The sequence below is a fragment of the Daphnia carinata genome, chromosome 3, assembly GCF_022539665.2.
Source record: "Daphnia carinata strain CSIRO-1 chromosome 3, CSIRO_AGI_Dcar_HiC_V3, whole genome shotgun sequence".
NCBI lineage: Eukaryota > Metazoa > Arthropoda > Branchiopoda > Diplostraca > Daphniidae > Daphnia > Daphnia carinata.
Window position 1 is genome coordinate 6,686,200 of NC_081333.1, and position 21,472 is coordinate 6,707,671.

The 21,472-nt window shown below is 39.1% G+C and overlaps 4 protein-coding genes across 8 annotated transcripts; 3 read left to right on the forward strand and 1 right to left on the reverse strand.

Annotated features, from left to right (window-relative positions):
- Positions 1-19: 19 nt before the first annotated feature.
- Positions 20-5,864, reverse strand: LOC130685323 (neutral alpha-glucosidase AB-like). Of its 4 annotated transcripts, none has more exons than XM_057508610.1 (15): positions 5,855-5,864; positions 4,454-4,567; positions 4,150-4,386; positions 3,909-4,085; positions 3,462-3,566; positions 2,901-3,158; positions 2,736-2,837; positions 2,267-2,656; positions 1,859-2,142; positions 1,644-1,786; positions 1,072-1,579; positions 842-993; positions 664-777; positions 476-585; positions 20-410 (listed from the first exon to the last, which is right to left on the reverse strand). In XM_057508610.1, exons 2-15 carry the CDS (start codon positions 4,558-4,560, stop codon positions 209-211), a joined length of 2,889 nt encoding a protein of 962 aa, XP_057364593.1. In that variant the 5' UTR covers positions 4,561-4,567; positions 5,855-5,864; the 3' UTR covers positions 20-208. The 4 variants fall into 4 exon arrangements, with proteins under 4 accessions (XP_057364593.1, XP_057364591.1, XP_057364592.1 ...); XM_057508608.2 differs by lacking the exon at positions 5,855-5,864 and adding an exon at positions 4,667-4,777; XM_057508609.2 differs by lacking the exon at positions 5,855-5,864 and adding an exon at positions 4,682-4,754.
- Positions 5,865-7,159: 1,295 nt separating this feature from the next.
- LOC130685334 (protein O-mannosyl-transferase 2-like) lies at positions 7,160-11,150 on the forward strand. Its single transcript, XM_057508625.2, has 17 exons — positions 7,160-7,287; positions 7,645-7,777; positions 7,988-8,089; positions 8,154-8,238; positions 8,308-8,412; positions 8,487-8,595; positions 8,652-8,760; positions 8,867-9,026; positions 9,093-9,282; positions 9,354-9,679; positions 9,767-9,918; positions 9,993-10,081; positions 10,150-10,298; positions 10,363-10,519; positions 10,598-10,738; positions 10,802-10,913; positions 10,979-11,150. Exons 2-17 carry the CDS (start codon positions 7,671-7,673, stop codon positions 11,076-11,078), a joined length of 2,193 nt encoding a protein of 730 aa, XP_057364608.1. The 5' UTR covers positions 7,160-7,287; positions 7,645-7,670; the 3' UTR covers positions 11,079-11,150.
- An 802-nt stretch (positions 11,151-11,952) lies between these two features.
- On the forward strand, positions 11,953-16,245 carry LOC130685333 (protein O-mannosyl-transferase 2-like). The gene is made up of 17 exons (XM_057508624.2): positions 11,953-12,055; positions 12,432-12,575; positions 12,796-12,897; positions 12,975-13,059; positions 13,134-13,190; positions 13,259-13,303; positions 13,416-13,524; positions 13,687-13,792; positions 13,884-14,043; positions 14,133-14,322; positions 14,415-14,734; positions 14,814-15,054; positions 15,132-15,280; positions 15,355-15,511; positions 15,591-15,731; positions 15,805-15,904; positions 15,970-16,245. The coding sequence occupies exons 2-17, from the start codon at positions 12,451-12,453 to the stop codon at positions 16,073-16,075; spliced, it is 2,193 nt and encodes a 730-aa protein (XP_057364607.1). The 5' UTR covers positions 11,953-12,055; positions 12,432-12,450; the 3' UTR covers positions 16,076-16,245.
- A 362-nt stretch (positions 16,246-16,607) lies between these two features.
- Positions 16,608-20,982, forward strand: LOC130685332 (protein O-mannosyl-transferase 2-like). 2 transcript variants are annotated; one of them, XM_059494758.1, is made up of 17 exons: positions 16,608-16,784; positions 17,053-17,153; positions 17,594-17,695; positions 17,769-17,853; positions 17,922-18,026; positions 18,110-18,218; positions 18,300-18,408; positions 18,498-18,657; positions 18,737-18,926; positions 19,001-19,326; positions 19,405-19,556; positions 19,640-19,728; positions 19,810-19,958; positions 20,029-20,188; positions 20,326-20,466; positions 20,535-20,646; positions 20,724-20,982. In XM_059494758.1, exons 2-17 carry the CDS (start codon positions 17,056-17,058, stop codon positions 20,827-20,829), a joined length of 2,193 nt encoding a protein of 730 aa, XP_059350741.1. In that variant the 5' UTR covers positions 16,608-16,784; positions 17,053-17,055; the 3' UTR covers positions 20,830-20,982. The 2 variants fall into 2 exon arrangements, with proteins under 2 accessions (XP_059350741.1, XP_059350742.1); XM_059494759.1 differs by having other exon boundaries at positions 16,608-16,782; positions 17,025-17,153.
- The last annotated feature ends 490 nt before the right edge of the window (positions 20,983-21,472 follow it).

A 21,472-nucleotide genomic window follows, 5' to 3' on the forward strand; every position in this document is an offset into this window, starting at 1 on the left:
TTGAACAATAGAGGCAAAATTGTTTCAGTTGACAAATCGCATGTATTTCAGAAAGTGGGTCTTTCGACCAAAAAGAAACAAAGTTCGAACAAATCGTCTGTAGTTATTACATTATAAGCTTCTTTGTTTCTTTTTTGCACGACCTTCCGTTAGAGGAATGAACGGGCCCAACGGAGGCAAATGAAAAAAAAATCAAGTAGGAGGCAATCTATATTTTGAGATTGACACTCCATTCGTTAGAAACCGAGAAATTCGGTTTCCTGAGAACTAATGTCTGGCTGGTTGCATCATAGCGATACTCCAAAATTCTGCCGGTATTATCTACTATGCTTGACGGTGCTCGACTCAGTCCAACAATCACGATTTTTTCAATTGATTCGGGGGTTTCAAAAGCACCTTGATTTGTAACTCTGTAGGTGAAACGCCAAATAATAGTGACTTATTTGTAAAGATACTGATATGTGATTTAAGGTACTTGGATGAAAGAGTGTGGCCTTCCATGTTCAATTCCAGTATAATGTAGCTTCCTTTTTGATACTCTAGAGACTGACCGTCGTCAATATAAAGCCGACCGTGAGCTTTACCCTGCATTCCAAGAAGAAAATTGAGTATATGCAAGGTATTACTAATGGCACGGACTATTTGATAAGATTTTTCGTTCACCTGTTTGTCCAAAGTCACAATGAAGGTATAGGGATCTTTTGTCATCAAAGAAGATGCTCTTCGAGCACGCTCCTTCTTAGGAACAATGGTACCGCCTCGCTGAAATATAGGGATCTACCAAACCGAAATACATATTGTTTAAGGCGATCCAAATGTAATTACCCGAGAAAGCGAATACCTTTTCAATTGTAACAGGAATCATCTGGTAGCCAGGGGCTTCATAAGCTTTGAAGGTTTCAATTTCATACCAAAGTGTATCTACTCCAGGGAAATAAACGCTTACTTCTTGTTCTCCTGACCGGACCACCGGGTGCACTAAAATCGAGTCGCCTACAATAAATGACAAATAATTGTTTAATGCAATTATGGATTCGTACAGAAAAAAAAACGAGGGTTTGCGGAGTTTACCCAAAAGGTATTGGTTGTCTATGGAAAACGTTTCTCCGTCTTGTGGATACTCCATCCAGAGTGGGCGCATGGGTGGAGCAGCGGTTTTTTCATGCTCGTAGAACAAAGTATACCAATATGGTAGGTATGTATAACGTTTCTTAATGCTGGCCTTGATTAGTTTGTTGGTCTGTTCGTCAAAAAGCCAAGGTTCGCGACGTTTGGTATGAAGGTGGGCATGACCACGAAAAAATGGCTGAAAAGCACCAGCCTGATACCACCGGGCTAGTAATTCCGAGTCTGGGTTGTTAAAGAAACCTCCCACATCCGCTCCGCAAAAAGGAATCCCAGAAACAGAAAGACTGAGAAGCATGGGCACAGATATGGCTAAATGCTCCCAGTCGGCGATGTTATCACCAGTCCAAACAGCCCCGAATCGTTGACTACCAGCGAAAAATGAGCGCGAAAGTACAAACGGACGTAATTTGTAGTCGGATCGCATAAGTTGGCCACGAATAGTGCCTTCCACCTACAATGCCAGAGGGATTTTATAATGTGTTACACTAAACATATGCATTAAAATACGAACATACCACCATCATGCCGTACATATTGTGGACATCGCGATGTTCATATCCGCCATAATGTAAACAATCTTTAGGCATGGTAACCTCTGGTCCGTTGAAAACGGACGGTTCATTCATGTCATTCCATGTGTAGACGTCCAATGACGTACCTATTATGTCCGTACGTTTCATGTTCAATACGTGTCGCATATTGTTAAATTCTGGCAAATTCACTTGTTTACCTTCATATTTATCGAGAGCAAATCGAGAGGCCCAATAGTCTCTAACAGCTGGGTTGAAAAAATCGGGATAACTGGCTGAGCCTGGCCAACACCAACCTTCATATATCTTTCCGTTTTTATCCTTAACGTAGAAATCGTTTTGTTCGCAGTGTTCATGAAAAAAATAGGATGAATCGCGTTTCATGTGCGGATCGACAATAGTGACCAGCTTACGACCTTTCGCCGTCAAGTTGTGTACCATTTCTGATGGATCCGGAAACTTTACCGGGTCCCATGTGAAATATCTAGAAACCGAACAAACGTGAAAATAATCTTACATGATAACAGCTTTCTTTGTGAAGCCTCCTTGGTAGCTAGCCGAAACGAAAAAGCATACCATAGACAACCTTCAAAAATAACGAGACTTACTTTTTGTTATCGGTGTGCTCGATATCAAGCCAGAGAACATCATACGGAATATCATACAGATCGAATCCTTTATTCACGCTGTGTACATCCTCTTGGTCGTTGTAGTTCCAACGGCATTGGTGATAACCCAGCGCGAACCGCTGAGGTAGAGGTGTCTTGCCAGTTAATGTACCATATTGGCGCACCACGTCTTTCGGTGTAGGTCCGATCATGATATAGAGATCAATGATTCCGCTCTCCGAAAACCAGTGTGTTTGTTGATGTGGCTCATTGCCTCCACCCGATACAAGATTCATAAGGGAAGATACCACACTTCCAGAAGATGACTCCTCGATGTCGACATAGGTTTCAGCTGCATTGTTCCAAAAAATTCCCACAGTACCCTGTTGCCTAAACGACGCATCACAAGGAGAACAAAAACAACAACAGTAGTCATAAGTTATCATACATTGTACTATAATAGAAATACCTTTTAGCCATCATGAAAGGCACAGCTCCGTACAAAGCCATAGGATTGTACAGCTCGTACTCAAAAACGTCAGTGTTGTAAAGGCGATATGGATCACCATTTCTTTTTTAGGAAAAAAAAATGTCATTCTCATTTGCAAGGTAAAAAAAAAATTTAATCACCCACTTGGTCTGCTTTAACGCGAAAGTATCTGCATGCTCCGGAATACCATACACGTGTCTTGAGCCCGGAAAAGATATATCTACGCCAACCGAAGTGGGGCCATAGGGTTTTGAATCGACGTGTGACTTGAATGTTTCTTCCCACAAACCAGGCTCTTCCTCTCCTTCCACGGGTTTTTCGTCTGGATGCTTTTCTTCGGCTTCCGCCTTCGTCTCTCCTTCTGTAGGTTCGAACGAAGGTTCCTCGTTTCCAGCAGCCTCACTAGTAGAAAAGTAAGTTACATTTTACAATAGCATTCTACTAAGAAGGGCATGTCACTTACAAGCAATCGAAGTATTGTCTTAATCTACTGACGGACGGAATGAAAATTCGCGCTAACTAAATGGTGTCTGCCTTGGTCCAAAGCTAAAGGATTAGGTGGGAAACTAGTACGCGTTATCCTAACAGTATAAGGTTATTTAAACATACTTGAGATTGAAATCAACCGAATAGTTTTTGTTTTTAAGCCACAATATGCAAAGATTATTGCTATAGGATGGGAGGATCGTAGGTTGAGAGATTTACCTGGACCAAGGCAGCCATTGTAGCACCCATGAATATGCTTTTCCAGGTAAGGATGAGCCAACAGATCCTACAGTTTGGGCAACTGAGGACATGGCTTCCCACAACCTGACCAATCACAGTCGTTAAACTAAAACAATGGCTCTTTAAAGACTGGATCTCTCACACGCTATCTAAATATACGCTAAAATATCTCAATTGGTTTCAAGAACAATTTCAATACATTACAGAAGATCTTTTTCACAGATTTCCCTAAACTTGTAATGATACAAAATTGGGTATAATGTAAATTGACTAGACGTTCAACAAGAATAAAGCGGTGACTATTAGTTCATGATTTCTCCCTTCCGCGACAAAGAACGAACTTAAACATTAATATTAAATGAGCCAAAGATGCGGCCATTACATGTGAGATAATGTGACTAGGTGTGAGAGATACTGAATATTTACTTGGATTTGCGAACACGTTGGTGTTCGAAGTTGAGCAAGCCTCTAGCATTGACTGAGATGACGAGTTGATCTCCATCATAGACATCAAGGCGAAATGGTTTTACAAGCAGAATAGCTTTGCCTGTGCCACCAAATGAGAGGGATATTGAATCACTGGATTGCTCAGTGATTTTCAAACTACAGGTTAAAAAATGAAAAAGGTTATGCATGTGAAAACAGTTGTTTACAATAATAAATGAACCTTGAAAGCTGAGGACTTCCCGAAAGTGATTCCTGTGCCCTGTATCTTAGCTTAATAGGGTTGACTTCATCAAGCTCAAAGTGAAGAGTGGAATCTGCCAGAGCAATGAGCTGCAGTTGAAGTCTTGCTTGGCTGCGGGAACTGATGACTTGTACTTGGAGGCTACTAATAGTAGAATTTAAGCTATCCAATAAAATCTCCCATGGTGAATTACCAGGCAGAGTAGCACGTTGACGCCTAAGAATTGATTTATTGTAAATACAATTTAATAGGCTTTGTGTTAGATCTACATTGATAAACTTACTTGCAAAATGCATTCTGATCACATGTCTTGAAGTTGCCACGATCAACTGCTACACAGGATTGAACAGCAGCTGCACATATTGTAAGTATTAGGAGCCAGTTACCCATTGAGAACCTGAAAAATACAGTTTTACACAAAAAGAAAGTCAGGAAGTGAAGCAAAATTGAAAGAAAAATGGGGGGAGTAATTAAATAGAATTTTAATAGCCCAAACCTATAAAAACTGAACCTGTTTGAAAAAGCTTAGATGGTGAGTGACATTCGTCACGAGTCACGACAGATCCAATAAAGACCATCCACGTCACACACGAATTTCTTCTAAGGCCTGATTTTTTTACAGTTAAATATCCGGTACAATTATTATCTTACTGAGCTACTTTTCAAAATGCAACAAAGCACGCGTTAAAACTCATCAAAAAATGAAGTAAATTAACTTACCGGCAGTTTTTTTTTTGGTGACGTACAGCGCCGAATATTAACACTATGAATTTTTAATGGCAGTGCAGCGTGAAGCGGCACCTAGCGGTCGTTGCTTAGTAGTAACTGACATCTCCTGATGATGATTAGAGTTATCATTAATTTTTCTTTTCGTTTCAACCGTTAAATTATGCTCAGGATACCGCCAGCTTGAAGTATTCAGCAAAACCGCATTTTCCTGTATGCGAAAACTTCAGATAAACAATATATTTGCTGATTTCCTTCAAACAAATTTCGGTTTGTATGTTCTTTAAAAATTCTTTGGAAAAAGGTCGAAATTGGCCTTGATCATCAAACAAACCGCATTTACTCTTCATGTTTGGAGCCCGTACGAAACGATAAGCTTGCGTTTTGGCGATGCCGAAATTCTAGCTTCATCAAACTTCCCCGTCGCTAGCTTGCAGATTTCAAGCTAGGGATACGTTTAGGTTAGCTTAAGTTTTGGGGGGTGGCTTCAGCGCCTTAAAATTAAACTTGCGCAAGCTGTGAATTCGCGAGCTTGCCCTTTAGCGTACAAAAATTAAGCTACTGAAATAAGTTTAAGCTAGAAAAATGGTAGTTAGAAAAATATATATTATTTAGCATAAGAAATGCTTAAAACAAGCATTAGTTATGATAGGACTCTAATCTTAAATAATTCATTTCCTTCAAAAAAATTAACAAATTATACTTAAGTTTGAAAATAAAAAACACTTAGCACAATTGGTTTACTTACTTTTGAGGGAACGAAAGTTTAACTTAATTTCGACTTTATCTTATGTTTTTTCAGTTCTGTTTGTGACCTGTTGTCGAAAAAATTTTAAGTATTTTTCTAGATTCCTATTGTATAGTTCGGAAATAATATTTACGATATGCAGCTATAGCAAGGTCCAGTGGATAGAATATCAAATTGACGATCGGGAGACCCGAGTTCGATCCCAGCCACAGGCTTTTATTTTTCGCTTTGCCAAAAGTGCCAGAAAGTTTTCTTTTAACTTATTGCTGCACCAGAGTTAACAATGCTGCGAAACATGGAGACCGACAATGCATTCGGAAAACTTGAGCATGATAGCGATCGACGGTTTGAATGACGTCAAGTTTAGATATATTTGACCCATTTTAAAAAGTTTGTTACATGTTGGATGATTCTTATGTAAGGCCATCTTGTCATTAAAACTGTGGGTCAAAATCGGGCAAATCGGGGTTTAAAGAGGTGCGAACCCGGTCTTGAATCGCGACATACCATTGGTTTCGATATTTCATTACCCATTTTTAAAACCGGGTAAGTGTTGGGCACGAAAACAGAAGAACCGTTATCCAACGCGTCCAGTTCGTAAGACATGAGTCGTACCGGTACGACTGGTACGTACGTCCCGAATTCCTATCCAAAGAACACGGTTCAGAGCTGATGTTTAGCGTTATTTGAGTCACTGCTGTTTATTGTAACCAATGCTTTTTTATTAGCAAAATTAGTTTCCGTTCCACTTTGTTATTTTCGTTGGCAGATAAGCGCCAAAGAAATATTTTACAAGTAATATGATTCAATTTTCATATTTAAACAACACGTAGCAACACAGAAAAGTGTTTTTCAATTGGATATCTCTATGAATTTTTAATCAGAATCAGACCGAAATCAGTGCAATTTTAAGGGACATGATGCTTGAAAATTCTTAGAAAGGAAGTTCTATCAGAAACATGTTAGAGCAGAAACATAAATTCGTTTATTAAACAGTTATTGGAAAGTACTTATGAACGGATAAGGACATATTGATGGACTTACAGATGATGCGTTGCAGCTTGCAGGACAGGGCTTCAAATCACCTAGAAGAAACACTTTTCATTTCTGCATTTGTCTGATCAGGGAAAAGTCCAGAAAAGGAAGGTATAGCACTGGTGTAGTTGGAGGTCTTACTGCAATGTTTATGCGGTTTATGCTCAATTGTTGAAAAAGACGAGAGGGAGAAAGACTACAAGTGATTCCAATTGATGACAAGGTAGAATGTCTGGTTGATAAAAGACCCATGCGAATCCTGTTTTAGCCTTCAGGAGTGATGGAAAAGTAACCAGAAACAGAAACCAAAAAAGAATAAGAATAATTCATGATTTTTTGTTTACTCCCAATACAATTGTTTCCCGACATTTCATCTTCATGCCCGCCCATGTCTTTTTACGTGGCACCGCTGCCGTCCATTGGTCGAAAACATTTTATTTGCCTAGCCCCCTCTGTCTCCTACGTGTAAAAGGCAGGCTATCCTGAGTCGGCATCTTCAAGCGCACTATACGGGTCCCATTGCTAGTGTTACAAAGCAATACAGCGTATTCCATTCGCATTTTTGGGTTAAAAGTGAAGTTGGTCACGCCACAGTTCTAAAGCGGTTGGTAAGTAATTGAATTTTTTCGTTACCGTTTGTTTGCCTACCGGTTAAGCAGGATTTCTTGCTTTAAAAAATCATGACAGCTTTAGTTGACATTCAGGCGATAAACGGTTTAGTTTGGTAGTTATGTTTCACCACCTTTTATTCTAAAGCGAAAAGCATAAGGTCGATTTATCCCGTTGCATACGTTGCTAAATTTGGGTTCAGAAAGGTAGTCTACATGACGCGGATGTCTGTACGCCTTCAAATCAACAGACTTCTTTATCGGTTAATTTCTAACATATAATTTTGTTTAAATTCAAGTAAAATTTCAGTGCTACACTAGTTTAATAACTTGTGATGAACTATTGTATTTGCACAGACTGATCCTCAAGGAGCTGTAGTACAATGACAGCTGCAACCTTGATCTGCTCAAAAAACCAAGAAAATGGCCTAAACATCGAGAAAATGAGGAATATCGACTCCATTGGTTTTAAGCTTCTTGACCAGTTCAGGTGAGATTTCACCTTGAGTTCCCCATTATTTTCGTCATCCCATCGTATCTCACCCCATGTTACCATTACAAAGCCAAGTTGCCATGAGCTCTTCCAAAACCCGGGAGGATGATTGATGGGTCATGATACACTTCATCACGAGGGGGGCAGACGCATAGCCTTGGAGTGAGGCAAAAAAAATTGAATTTTTAATCATTTTATTCCTTGAAGGGATGGCCGTAACGATAAGATTTGGTGGAGGGTTTTTGCTCTGCTGATGATAGCGACGGTGGCTACGAGATTTTATAAGTTGGATCAACCCGATCACGTTTGGTAATACATAATAGCGTACGATAACTTAATTTCTTAAGTAACGATTAAAATTTAAAAATTTTAGCTGGGATGAAGCACATTTTGGGAAATATGCAAACTTCTACATTAACCGCACCTTCTTCTTTGATGTACATCCTCCACTTGGCAAAGTAAACGTTAAATCCGAAGAATTTTGAAAAACGAGACAATCACATGACCTTCACTATTTAAATGTTTAGATGTTGATTGGACTTTTCGGATATCTCGATGGCTACAATGGGTCCTTCCATTTCGATAAACCAGGGGACAAATTCGAAGGACACCAGTATATGGGAATGCGAATAGTAAGTTTGCTTTGGCGATGATAATTAAAGTTAATTTCATTATTTTTGCACGAAAAATCAATTTTGTTTCTTAGGGCTGTGCCGTGATGGGAGCCCTTTTAGTTCCCCTTTCCTTTTTGACTGTATGGGAAATGACTTTCTCCCTTCCAGCTGCGACATTTAGCGGCTTGCTCATCCTTTTGGGTATACCAAATTACTTCTAATTATGAGGTCATTGTGCTATACGTTTTCTGTACTAGATCATGGAATGTTGACGCTCAATCGTTTTATCCTGTTGGATCCTCCGATGTTATTTTTTATCTCATCTGCCGTCTATTCAATGGTCAAATTTCACAATCAAAGGCACAGGTTTGTTCCGTGTTTGACTAGACCGTTTTTTCTGTTTTCCTGTAACCATTCAAAGATAGTTGTAGTGAAAGGATGTTTTCGTTTTTTTAAATTCAAATTCAAATAGGCCCTTCAGTATGTCGTGGTGGTTGTGGTTGTCCTCCATTGGTGTCATGCTCTCATGTTCAGTCGCTGTCAAGTTTGTTGGAATCTTTGTAGTCATCTTTGTCGGATGTCGCACCATTGCAGATCTATGGGAAATTCTAGGAGATCTTTCACGGCCTGTGGTATTTTCATTATTTTGCTTTGACGTCAACATTTGCATTTGCCTCATTTTTTCGTGTGAAAAACAGAGTTACACCGTTAAGCATTTTATGGCACGCGCCATTTGCCTGATTGGAATGCCGACACTATTGTACATGGGCATCTTTTACATACATTTGGCCGTTTTAAATAATAGCGGACCAGGTGACGGATTTTACAGTTCAGCATTCCAAGTTGGTCTCAAAGGCAACTACCTCCATGATGGCAGTACACCACGACGTAAGCCTATTGCTTATTCTTTACTACTATGAGAAAGATGAGTTTAAAACAAGGTAATGTTTTATTTGTAGAGGTGGCATACGGTGCTCTTTTAACATTAAAAAACGCCGTCACGAGTGGAGCTTACTTGCATTCTCACGATCATCTATACCCCGAAGAAATAGGCGGGAGCCAACAACAGATTACCACATACGCGCACAAGGACGACAACAACAATTGGCATATTAAAAGGCATAACAAATTGGCACCCAGCTGGAATAGCACGAGACCTATCGATTTCGTGCGAAATGGCGACTTGTTGCGGCTCGAGCATTTTGTAACTGGCAGAAATTTGCATGCGCACAGGTCTTTGGCACCCATCACTATCAAACAGTTCCAAGTCACTGGATACGGATTGGTTAGCATTGGCAATAGCATTTCTAATTCCTCCAATGTAGCTACATGACGTTCGTCACTCTTGTAATTTTCTACAAATGTTTTCTAGGATGGAGTAGGGGACACTAATGACATTTGGCGTCTAGAAATAGAAGATGGCGAAGAAGGTCAAATTCTGGAAACAATGCTGCATCGTTTTCGTTTGATCCACTACAATCTCGGGTGTGCGTTGACTTGCACAAAGAAAAAACTTCCTGCCTGGTAGGGAGCTGACGTGTTCATTAATATGCCCGTTCGTTTTTTGTCATTGAATTGTTAACGTTTATTCTGAAAAGGGGATTCGAGCAAGATGAAGTAACGTGTAACCCGAACAGGAGAGATCCTAATGCGATCTGGAATATTGAAGAAAATATTTTTCCTCGCCGTAACTATTATTGATTTTTTGAATTCTGAATTAAATTTTTTCTTAAATAATGTATATAATTACGATAGTTCCTAATGTTTCGTTCCGCTCTTACGAGAAAAACTTCTTGCAGCGCTTCATCGAGTCGCACGTTGTTTTAATTAATGGTAATTCGGCTTTGAAGCCGAAAGAAGGAGAAGCAACGTCCAAACCTTGGATGTGGCCAATCAATTTGCGGGTACAGAAGTCCAATTGAAACATCGTTTGTTTAACGTCTTGTAGAAAATTATTTATTCGCACAGGGCCAGTTTTTTTCTGGTGGTGAATTACAGGTTTATTTATTGGGTAATCCAATTATTTGGTGGGGGAACCTGGTCTTCATGGTGTTTTACTTAATCCTGTGGGTATCCGTTGGTGTCCGTACAAAAAGAAAGATAACAGTGACAGCAAGAGAAATAAGTAAAAATTGATTTCCTATTCAAGTAGTTCACATCAATTTGTTGTATTGATAATATCGATTTCTCCGTTCACCATTAGTTTTGCAGGAAAGGGCTCTGTCTGCCTGCGGTTGGCTTTGGCTTGGCTGGCTGCTTCATTATCTTCCATTTTGGGGAATGAGTCGCGTTCTCTACTTTCACCATTATTTTCCTGCGTTGCTATTCTCTAGTATGATGTCAGGTAATGAACTTTCACGTCCGAATGAATACGAATAATTCAGGATTACATATTTGTCTTATTTAGGAATCCTTCTCGATTACGTAATAGAATCCATACCACTTTCGCTACCCAAGAATTTGTTCAACGCGAGTTACGCTGCTGTATTATCCGCAACGCTATTGATTTTGTTTTATAGGTAAGTATGTCCATATTGGATGACTATAGATTACACCACTAATTTAGTTTTTCTTTTATCTTTAGTTTCTATCTATTCTCTCCACTTGTGTATGGACTAGTTAGGTATGCGGATACTAATTCTACCATGCACCATTTGCACTGGTTGTCCACTTGGGAATTCTAACGCTATCTGCCTTATTTTATTGCATTTTTTCAATAGCAATTTTTTTCTTCAACCTCTTTTGATTTTACCATTTTTAAATTGATTTTTCCACTCTGCAGATAAGTTACACACCAAACTATTACACTGCATTACTCCTTCTTGCTCCGATAAATCAATAAAACATAATTAGCTTATGGTTTATCAATTACTATGATACTACAGTTACCACTATTTGGATATGTTTGTCGTTTGAGTACCCGGCATTTCACCGACGAATGCCCTTTTCATATGATCTATAAAATGCGCGAGCTAGGTTATGACGTTGCTGGAGTGGCCGTATGGCATTAAAAAATACATACTGTAATTAGTAATAAATGCAAAATGGCACGATTCCATGATTAATGGACAACCTTGTCAACCATGTATTTTCTGTCAAATGAGCTGTGCCCAGCTACGCGGAGGATACAATCCCAATATCCCCCCGGCCTTACTACTTTAAGTGTATGCACTATATGCTAAGCTAAAAGGGAGGTTATATCATGCAAGCTATGAAGCTTCAGTAGATCTCGATTTTCATGGTAAATATCTCTAGACATTATTTTACGCGTTCAGTCGGCGTCATCCCAAGTCGTTAAGTTTTTCACGCTTGAATGGAAAGTCAGAATTTCCCTTAGTCCTCCCTTTCACAATTTTCTGATTGACTGGATTTAATAAGTTCATTTTTAAAGGGAGTAGCGCACTAGTTCGTAAGATGTTTTCAAGTCAATAGGGTATTCTAGTGAAAGATGGGTGTGCGAAATGTTTTTGCAAGTATTGAATAGCTATGTTTAAATTCACCTTGCAGCCCACGAAAACTGTAAAAAACGACCTCAAGGCTACCAAGCGTACCACGTATCGGACATTCAGAAGATGTATTCCTCAAAGGGGCTTAAGGGCAGCAGTACCTCACCATCGGTCTTCAAGTGAAGCTGTGTAGCCACGCCAACTATACAAATACGGTAAGCGCAATCTAAAATGTTGGAAAAAACGATATTTTATTCACTCCAAAAATAGTAAAGCTAAAACTGTTCTAGATCTTTAACAATTTCTTAAAAGGTTGTGATTCCATCAGCCATATTTTGCTAGATTCCAAAATTGTACTTAAACCGCATATTATAGTAAAGAAGCTCATATGAGGAAACAGCGAAAACTAAACAGCTAATACCGCTTTTTGCCGTTATTAATCTTTGCACAATTTATTTTTAATGCATTTTTCGTTAATCCAGAGTTGTTTTCAAATATCAAAGCATGTGCCACGTGGTACAAGCGTAGTGTGTCCTTAATGATATTCATTTCTCCCTGGCATAATGCCCCCTTTTTTTCCAATATTTTCAGTATACGTGTCCGAAAAGCCATGAAAGAAAAACAGAGTCCAGCATGTGCGGTAGATTCCTCGCCAAGTCCACCCATCAAAACATCTCTCGACAAGCAATCTGCCTCGCAGCAGTTTGGTCGGCCAGTATTCACTCAAAAGTTCAGGTAACCGACCCTTGTATCTATTCACCTTGAAATTTCATTGCTTCGTCATGAGCGCTCCTCTTTTCGATCCACTTCATCATATAATTACAAAAGCCTTGTGCTTATATCTCTGATGATTGATGTGCGTATAAGTAAAGGAGATAGAAACAAAAATGCAAGCGGTGTAGCCTTGCGGCAATATGAATCGTTGATTTACTGACATTATTTTCTCATCTTGAAGGGAGGGCACCGGCGGCAAGGTGTGGTGGACCATTTTTACCCTTTTGATGGTAGCTACCGTGTCTGTTCGGTTTTACAAATTACGTTATCCAGAACAAGTCTGGTAAGTCCATCTAATTGATGGAATCAACAACATGGTAATGATTTTTTTTTCTCTATTTCTATGTCACTATCCGACAGTTGGGATGAAACACACTTTGGAAGACATGCCAACCAATACCTACAACGGACTTTCTTCTTTGACGTTCACCCACCACTTGGCAAAGTATCATCGTTCACATAATCATTCAAGAACGAAAATGCATAACAAAACATGTGACGTTATTTTTGTAATTTTAGATGCTTGTTGCATTGTTTGGTTACTTGGACGGATACGATGGTTCCTTCTGGTTTGAAGTAATTATATTACGTCTTTTCCGCAATTTAAAAAAGAAAACGTTTTTTCATGAATATTAAAATATTAGGTCGGGAAAAAATATGGAGATGCCTCTTACATGGGGATGCGAATAGTAAGTTGACCTACCTGTCTCCTTTTACTTTTGCTCGAATATAATACATTTAAAAACCAGAAGGTAACCTACAAAAAAAATAAATAAAAAACAATGTAATACATTTTTTTAGGGATGTGCTATTATGGGAGCTTTGGTAGTTCCACTCTGCTTCTTGACCATCTGGGAAATGACAGCATCTTTACCAGCGTCTACCTTCACTGCCCTTTGTCTAATTTTTGGTAGGCATACTCCCTTGTGAAAATTCTTTTTGTCCATTCATAAAGCTTTTCAACTGTGTGCAGTATGAAGGAATTAGGTTGCAGCGATAGATTCATTGTTAATACTTAACTATGATAGGATAAAGTAAATAATGATAACCAATTTCTTTGTATTCTAAACAGATAACTCGTTGGTAGTACTGAACCGCTTTATACTTCTTGACCCACTGATGCTGTTCTTCATTTCGGCTACCGTTTTTTCTATGGCCCATTTTAACAAACAAAAAAGGTGCAGTGTGAAACACACATGCATGTGTCTGTTAACTAGAAAACGTAATTGTATATTTTACATTTATATGTTTTGTTGGTTTGTTCGACAGATCTTTCAGCTTCTTATGGTGGTTTTGGTTGTCGTCAACTGGCATATTCATGGCCGGATCTTTCAGCGTTAAATTTGTCGGATTGTTTCTCGTTTTCTTGGTTGGACTGCGAGCCATATATGATTTGTGGATTATTCTTGGAGATATGTCGCGACCGGTGGTAAGATCTTCAAATTATTTAGAGATTATTTCACTGGAATACTAGACGAAATTAAAATGCGAACAATTTTTCTTCGCAATTTTTTTTAGACATATACAGTCAAACATTTCCTTGCAAGAGCTCTGTGTCTGATAGCGCTTCCCGTCGCTCTGTATGTCGCCATTTTCTACGTTCATTTGAGGATTCTCCATCTCGGAGGGGAAGAAGACGAATTTTACAGCTCTGCTTTCCAAGTGAGTCTCAAAGGCAACATGTTCCACAATTCTACTGGACCCCGAGGTATTTATGCCGTTTGATTTCCCACATCTGCGATTGCCTTGTAATCAAATTGTGCAACTTACTTAATCTATTGCGCTCCGCTCTAATTTCAGAGGTTGCATATGGAGCAGTTATCAGAGTGAAAAATAATGTTCTTGAGGGCCAATATCTTCATTCACATCGAGAGCTCTATCCTGTCGGTGCAAGACAGCAGCAGATTACCACCGTATACATCAGGGATCCGAATAACCGGTGGTTCATCAAAAGACACAATCAATCTTCTCCTCTGTGGAATGCTACAGATCCCATTGATTTAGTCCGTAACGGCGATTTGATCCGAATAGAACATCGAACAACAGGACGCAATCTTCACGTTCATAGAGGACCGGCGCCCATCTCTAATAAAATGTATCAAGTCACTGGTTATGGCGTGGTACGTAGTCTATTCCCTTAATTTCATTTTGTCTTAAATTTTGTATATAAATGAAGTCAGTTTTAACTTTTCTTTGAAGAGAGGAGAAGGTAACGATGATGATTTCTGGCGTCTCGAAATCGAAGGGGCGGCAGAAGGCGAAGTGCTAGAAATTGTGCGACACAGTTTTCGGTTGGTGAGTCCAAATAATAAATGCGTCCTTACTTCTACGACGAAAAATTTACCAGAATGGGGATTCGGATCTGCTGAAGTGGCCTGCAATCCCAAAATACATGATGATCGCGCCTATTGGCACATCGACGATAACCGTTATCCACGCCGTAATGAGATACGTTTTAAATTTTTACGTACACAAAAATATTAATTTTCATTGGTTGCGCCCATTTATTTTGTTTAGTTCCCAACGTCAGCTACACCATATATGAGCTCAGTTTCCTGGAGCGATTTATCGAATCCCATAAGAACATGTTTATGGGTAATGCTGGCTTTAGACCAAAAATAAGTGATTTCCAATCTAGGCCGTGGATGTGGCCTATCAATTTCAGGGTATACAAAAACAAAAGCAAGAAAATTTTTTTATCAAGTTAAGGTATCATGGAGCTATTTTGTTCATTCAATAGGGCCAATTCTTCTCAGTGGAGGGAGTAGTCATCTACCTACTGGGCAATCCAATCATCTGGTGGGGACACTGTCTCTGTTTTCTCTTTTACTTTCTCCTTTGGATCGTGAATGCCGTCATCGAGAAACGATCAGTCAACATCTCAGATAAGCAACTCGGTATGAACTAAACTGGTACCCGTAAAAACCTTACGTTACAAGACTAATTTATTTTTTTCGGTTGTGTACGTTACTTTAGATTTGCAGAGGAGAACACTAAATACGTGCAAATGGCTATTTATCGGTTTCTTGTGCCACTATGCACCATTCTGGCCTATGGCGCGTATATTGTACTTTCACCACTATTTTCCTGCTCTGCTCTTCTCAAATATGATATCAGGTAACCCAATGTGTAATTGGGTAACCTCACTTTTTTTTGCCTCACCATTGAACGTCGTCTTTCTATTATGTAGGAATGATGCTAAATTACATTTTGGAAACCTTTTCGGAAAAAATTTCACCCAAGTTCTACACGTACTTCGTTTCGGGACTACTTTTGGTATTTTTTTACAGGTAAACCAATGATTTCATCATATTTAAGATAAATTTATTAACAAATGTTTTTTACCTTTAAACAGCTTCTACCTTTTTACCCCTATCACTTACGGATATCCGAATCGTCCGTCACAGTACAACGATTCCCAAATGTACGGCATGAAGTGGATATCGAGTTGGGAATTTTAGTAGATTTAAATCTTTAGTGACAATCGTTCCGGAAAAGAAAGTTTGGGAAAAACAAACTAAAAAGATTGGAAAAAAATTCTTTTTATCACTGATCCACAGAATACGTGTGTTCCATTCCATAATGTGTCTGTCCTTTGCTCATCTTGTGCAACAGAATTCATTGGACATGAAGAAAATTACACACTGCATCTCACCATATTTTTTGGCTGCTAAAAGTTGTAAAGAAAAGATGCAATACGGGATAATGTGATGCTTCGCTTCTTAGAAACACCAGAGAACAAAGTTTTTTTTTTATCTCGTAATCACAAACTTTTAGTTTCGACAACACTCAACAGATGTCATGATTTTCAAAACATTGCCAATTTCTGCTGTCAAAGACATAAGTGTTAAGATGCAGAAAAGTGTTGATATTCAAAAGAGTTTCAAAGAGAAAAAAAAACAGTGGATCCAGTAATCAATGTTATAGCTTAACAAATAGTAAATAGTAAAAGAGAGCCTCTAGTTCAATGTCCAATACTGTCGGTGTGACTCTGCTTGCAACCCGTGGAATTTCTTTGGCCGCCGGCATTTCCAAGCATACGCGCTCGGCGTTGGGAGTTAATTCTGGCTTGCCTTGTCAACTTGTGGCTCCCTAGCTGTGCAAAAGCAGTCGTGTTGTGGCCATCTCTTGCTTCAAGTCATTCGCAATTTTCGCTGTCAAATCTTAGGTAACAATCTTTTATGTATGTAGTTAAATTGTGTGTCAAATGTACATTCTTTATTCATAGTAAAAAAATTCACATAATCTCAATTTCACATAAATCAAAACAATCTAAAATAATGAATAAACATAGTTTGTGACTACACAAGCCTTACCTGGTACTGCTTAGATTGAAATGTAAACTTGAAATTATTAAAATTGCAGATGAAAATGGTTAAATCATTCACTAAGGTATTCGTTCCCTGTAAGCGTTTCTTGTTTGGCTACAGGTAAAAAAAAAATGCCAAAAGCAGAGGGGTCCGATGCCCCAGCGACGGCCACGTCAAGGTCAACCGAACCAAAGTCAAAGAAAACACACCGGGCTACAGCGTATGACAGGTGAGCGACCGACCAAGTGTGGCCTTGAAAGAGTGCATTCAGCGCATTCACAACTGAGCTTCAGACAAGCACGTCTTTGTGTCTTCATACATTTGTAAATGTTCATCAATGTATACTTAGCAACAGCCTCAAGTTTCATTGCAAAAGAGTTTTGAAGGTCTTGCATAGGGAAATGTACCAACCCTAACAAGTTTAAAAAACAAAATTAACTTGAACGCATATGCATTTAACTACCCTTTGCTAGTCTTGATACTTTTGACTATAAAACACAAGAATATGTTATCTTTGAAACTCTGCGGAATGGCTGGTGCCAGCCTTAATCGCGCTTATGCAAGATTTTCTGAAACAACTTTGATGTGTTGTCTGCGAGCACTTGGTTTACAGAGGTCATTAGCTACGTGGCTGAAAATATTAAACTTAAATTATCAATTTTTCAATAGTGGGAAAACTAGCACCGGATTGTGGTGGACTTTATTTGGATTGATTTTAATCACAACGGCTGCAACTCGATTTTACAAGCTCGATCAACCAGACCATATTTGGTAAGCAGAAAAATGAATGGAATAAGTTTTCCAGTATACGACTTAATGCAAATTTTTTTTCCGAATTACATAGTTGGGATGAGACACATTTTGGGAAATTCGGAGGTTATTACATCAACCGGACCTTCTTTTTCGATGTTCATCCACCACTTGGAAAGGTATTGCGTTTGTTAGTACACGGGTAACACCATTTGAACCCACTTAATCATCATTATCTCAATGTCAGATGCTTATTGGACTGTTTGGTTACTTGGATGGATATAACGCGACGTTTGCTTTCGAGAAACCCGGAGACAAATACGAAGATTATCCATACATGGGGATGCGGGCGGTAAGTTAGCTTGAAACCAAATTGCAACCAAAATTCACAGGCAAATTCTAAAGTGTGTACTAACGTTTCGTTAATCATTCTAGGGATGTGCCATCATGGGAGCTCTTTTAGTTCCGCTTTCATTTTTGACTGTATGGGAAATGACGTTTTCTCTCCCAGCTGCTACATTTGCCGGTGTTTTAATTCTCTTAGGTAAAAACTTAAACGTAGCTTTTAGAGCGCAAAACATTCACATCATAAATATTTTTTTTTTTATATGTTACATTTTATTAGATCATGGCATGCTGACGTTGAATCGATACATTTTACTGGATCCTCCGCTGCTTTTTTTCATCTCTGCATCGGTATACGCCACAGTCAAGTTCCATAATCAACGCCATCGGTAAGGTTTCCTTCTTAAAAACATTTCAGTTTTGTGTCAAATGGAGCGCTAATTTTGTTTTTCTTTTCGTTGTCCTTTTTCAATCTCAGAGCTTTTAGTTTTCCGTGGTGGTTCTGGCTTTCGGTCACAGGAGCCATGTTGGTCGGTTCAGTTGCCGTCAAGTTTGTTGGCGTCTTTGTCGTTTTTCTTGTGGGGTTCCGAGCTATTGCAGATCTCTGGGAAATCCTCGGTGATCTTTCACGCCCTGTGGTAAGCATTTTTACGATTTTTAAAATTATATTCTTTAAAAAATTTTTTAAATGTCTAACTTTTTTTTTTGTCCTTGTAGAGCTATACTGTTAAGCATTTCATGGCAAGAGCTTTGTGTCTGATCGCGTTACCCATTGTTCTATACATGGGTATTTTTTATATCCATCTACGAGTTTTGTATCTTAGCGGGCCTGGTGACGGTTACTTCAGCTCGGCCTTCCAAACGCATTTGGAAGGCAATTTTCTGCATAATGCTAGCACACCTCGTGGTTAGTTAAAATTACATCTGCAACTTCCGAAGACATGTTGCTCAATAACTCGTTTTTCTTTCATGTTAAAACAGAGGTGGCGTACGGATCGTTGCTGACTTTGAAAAACAGTATCACTGGTGGTGGTTATCTGCATTCGCATATGCATCTCTACCCAGCTGGAGTTGGCGCTAAGCAACAACAGGTCACGACTTATTCTCATAAAGACGGTAACAACCGGTGGTTCATCAAGAAATTCAACAAGCCAACACCACTGTGGAACAGCAGTGATCCCATTGAGCTTGTCCGCAATGGCGATTTGATTCGATTGGAGCATCGTCCTACTAGACGCAATCTGCATTCCCATAAAGAACCGGCTCCAGTTTCTCGAAAGCATTATCAAGTTACAGGATATGGAGAGGTATTTGTCTCTTTGTCTTGTACAGCAGCTATGAATATTTGTTTTTAAAGCGACCTGGGTTTTATTATTGCTATGAAGAACGGAACTGGCGATGCGAATGATGTTTGGCGATTGGTGATCGAGGGTGGTGCGGAAAACGAACCGTTAGAGACGATGCGTCATAAATTCAAGCTCGTTCACTATCTTCAAAACTGTGTTCTGTCAACAACTAAAAAGACATTGCCCAAATGGTAGGTTTACAACTTTCTTTTATTATGGCATCCTATTGTGTTAATCTTTTTTTCCCTCGCCGCTAAATGTTACGTCGTTAAAGGGGCTATGAACAACAAGAAGTCACTTGCAATCCCAACCTCCGTGACGCGGCTGCCGTTTGGAATGTCGAAGACAACCGATTTCCTCGCTGTAAGGACATTTAAAAGAAAGCTCTTTTTAACACAAAAAAATTCTATTTTTGATAATGTTGGTAATCTTTTTTGACGGCAGTGCCAAACGTTTCGTTCAGCGCATATAAACTGAATTTCTTCCAGCGCTTCTTTGAAGCCCATGCTGTCATGTTCAGTGGTAATGCCGGTCTTAAGCCTAAGGATGGCGAATTGACTTCAAGACCTTGGATGTGGCCCATAAATCTGAGAGTGAGTTCATAGTACATTACGGAAATCTTCGGTCACATTATATTCATGGATTTCATCCTTATTTTTGCAGGGCCAATTCTTTTCGGCAGGTGAAGGTGTCAGAATCTACTTGTTGGGAAATCCAATTATTTGGTGGAGCAATTTAGTCTTCATGGCCTTTTATTTGACGCTTTTTGTTATCAAGTCTATTCGAGATAGAAGGGGCATTATATCGTCTCCTCATCAAAAAGGTAAATTCATTTAATTCTCTCTGGTTAACATTCTTTTTAAACGGTTCCTTTTTTATTCGGCCTGAGAACCAAATCCAACAACTCAAGTAATTTTATTTTTCTATCGTTTTCTTTTTTATACGATCGCTCATCAACAGCACTGCAGGAAAGGGCTCTGTCGGCGTGCGGATGGCTTTACATTGGCTGGCTGTTGCATTACGTCCCGTTTTGGGGTATGGGTCGTATCCTCTATTTTCATCACTATTTTCCTGCCTTGCTGTTTTCCAGCATGATGTCAGGTAAGTGAAATTTCATTTGATTTTGTTGGCTGTATCCCGTTATGCTAATTTCTACCACGCTCTCTTAGGCGTTGTTGTTGACTATCTCGTAGAATCAATTCCGCCACTCCTGCCGTCTGGAATCAGAAATAGTGCTTATCATTTATTAATGGGCGGAATCATTTCGTCACTTATTTACAGGTATTGTAAAACACAAAATCATGAACCACTTAGGAATTTGTTCGGTTTCTTAAGTTCATTTCATATTGTTGTTTCAGCTTTTATTTGTTTGCCCCCCTTACCTACGGCATGAGTAATGGGCCTTCGACGGAAGCCAATTCCACTATGTACGGAATGCGCTGGCTCGAAACCTGGGAGTTTTAATCACACACCGGTGTTGTTGCTTTTAAATGGAAATCTACTTTCATTGCCCTTAACCAATATGGATCTTCTTCGGTTTTTACTTTTTACCACTTCCTTTGGGACAAATTGGAAAACAGTTCGTCGAACATTTAATTACATTTGGTCTTTCTCTGACTTGAATTGTTAACTGGTTTTCTAATATAGTCCTGTAGGCTACGCAAGTGCACGTTTCAGTATGTAATGACTGAAACTAGAAGTTAATAAAAACTTCGTTAAGAACGATAAAAAAAGCAAGTAATTGATTAACCATGCTCGTTTAGATAAAACACAATGCTTTTTAAAAGCATGAACGGAGGGAAAATTTGTTTATTGCGCTGTGTTGCAACGGCACAAAGAAAATATAGAATTGAGCACGAATGACATGTAATGATGGAGTTTTGGTTAACGAGATACGTTCATCCATTTTCAACGGGTTTCTGATGCAAGTTTCCGTAATAATGGGCAAGGATTGACGCACGATCGCCAAACTTTGAAAACCTTAAGCGCGTTTGTGAAAAACATGATTAGGCAAATTTCGAGAAAGCATGGGCTGCATTGCACCCGCATAGAAGGAAATGCTTGGAAAGAACAAAATCCGTTTTTTTTTAATAAGATATTTTATTTA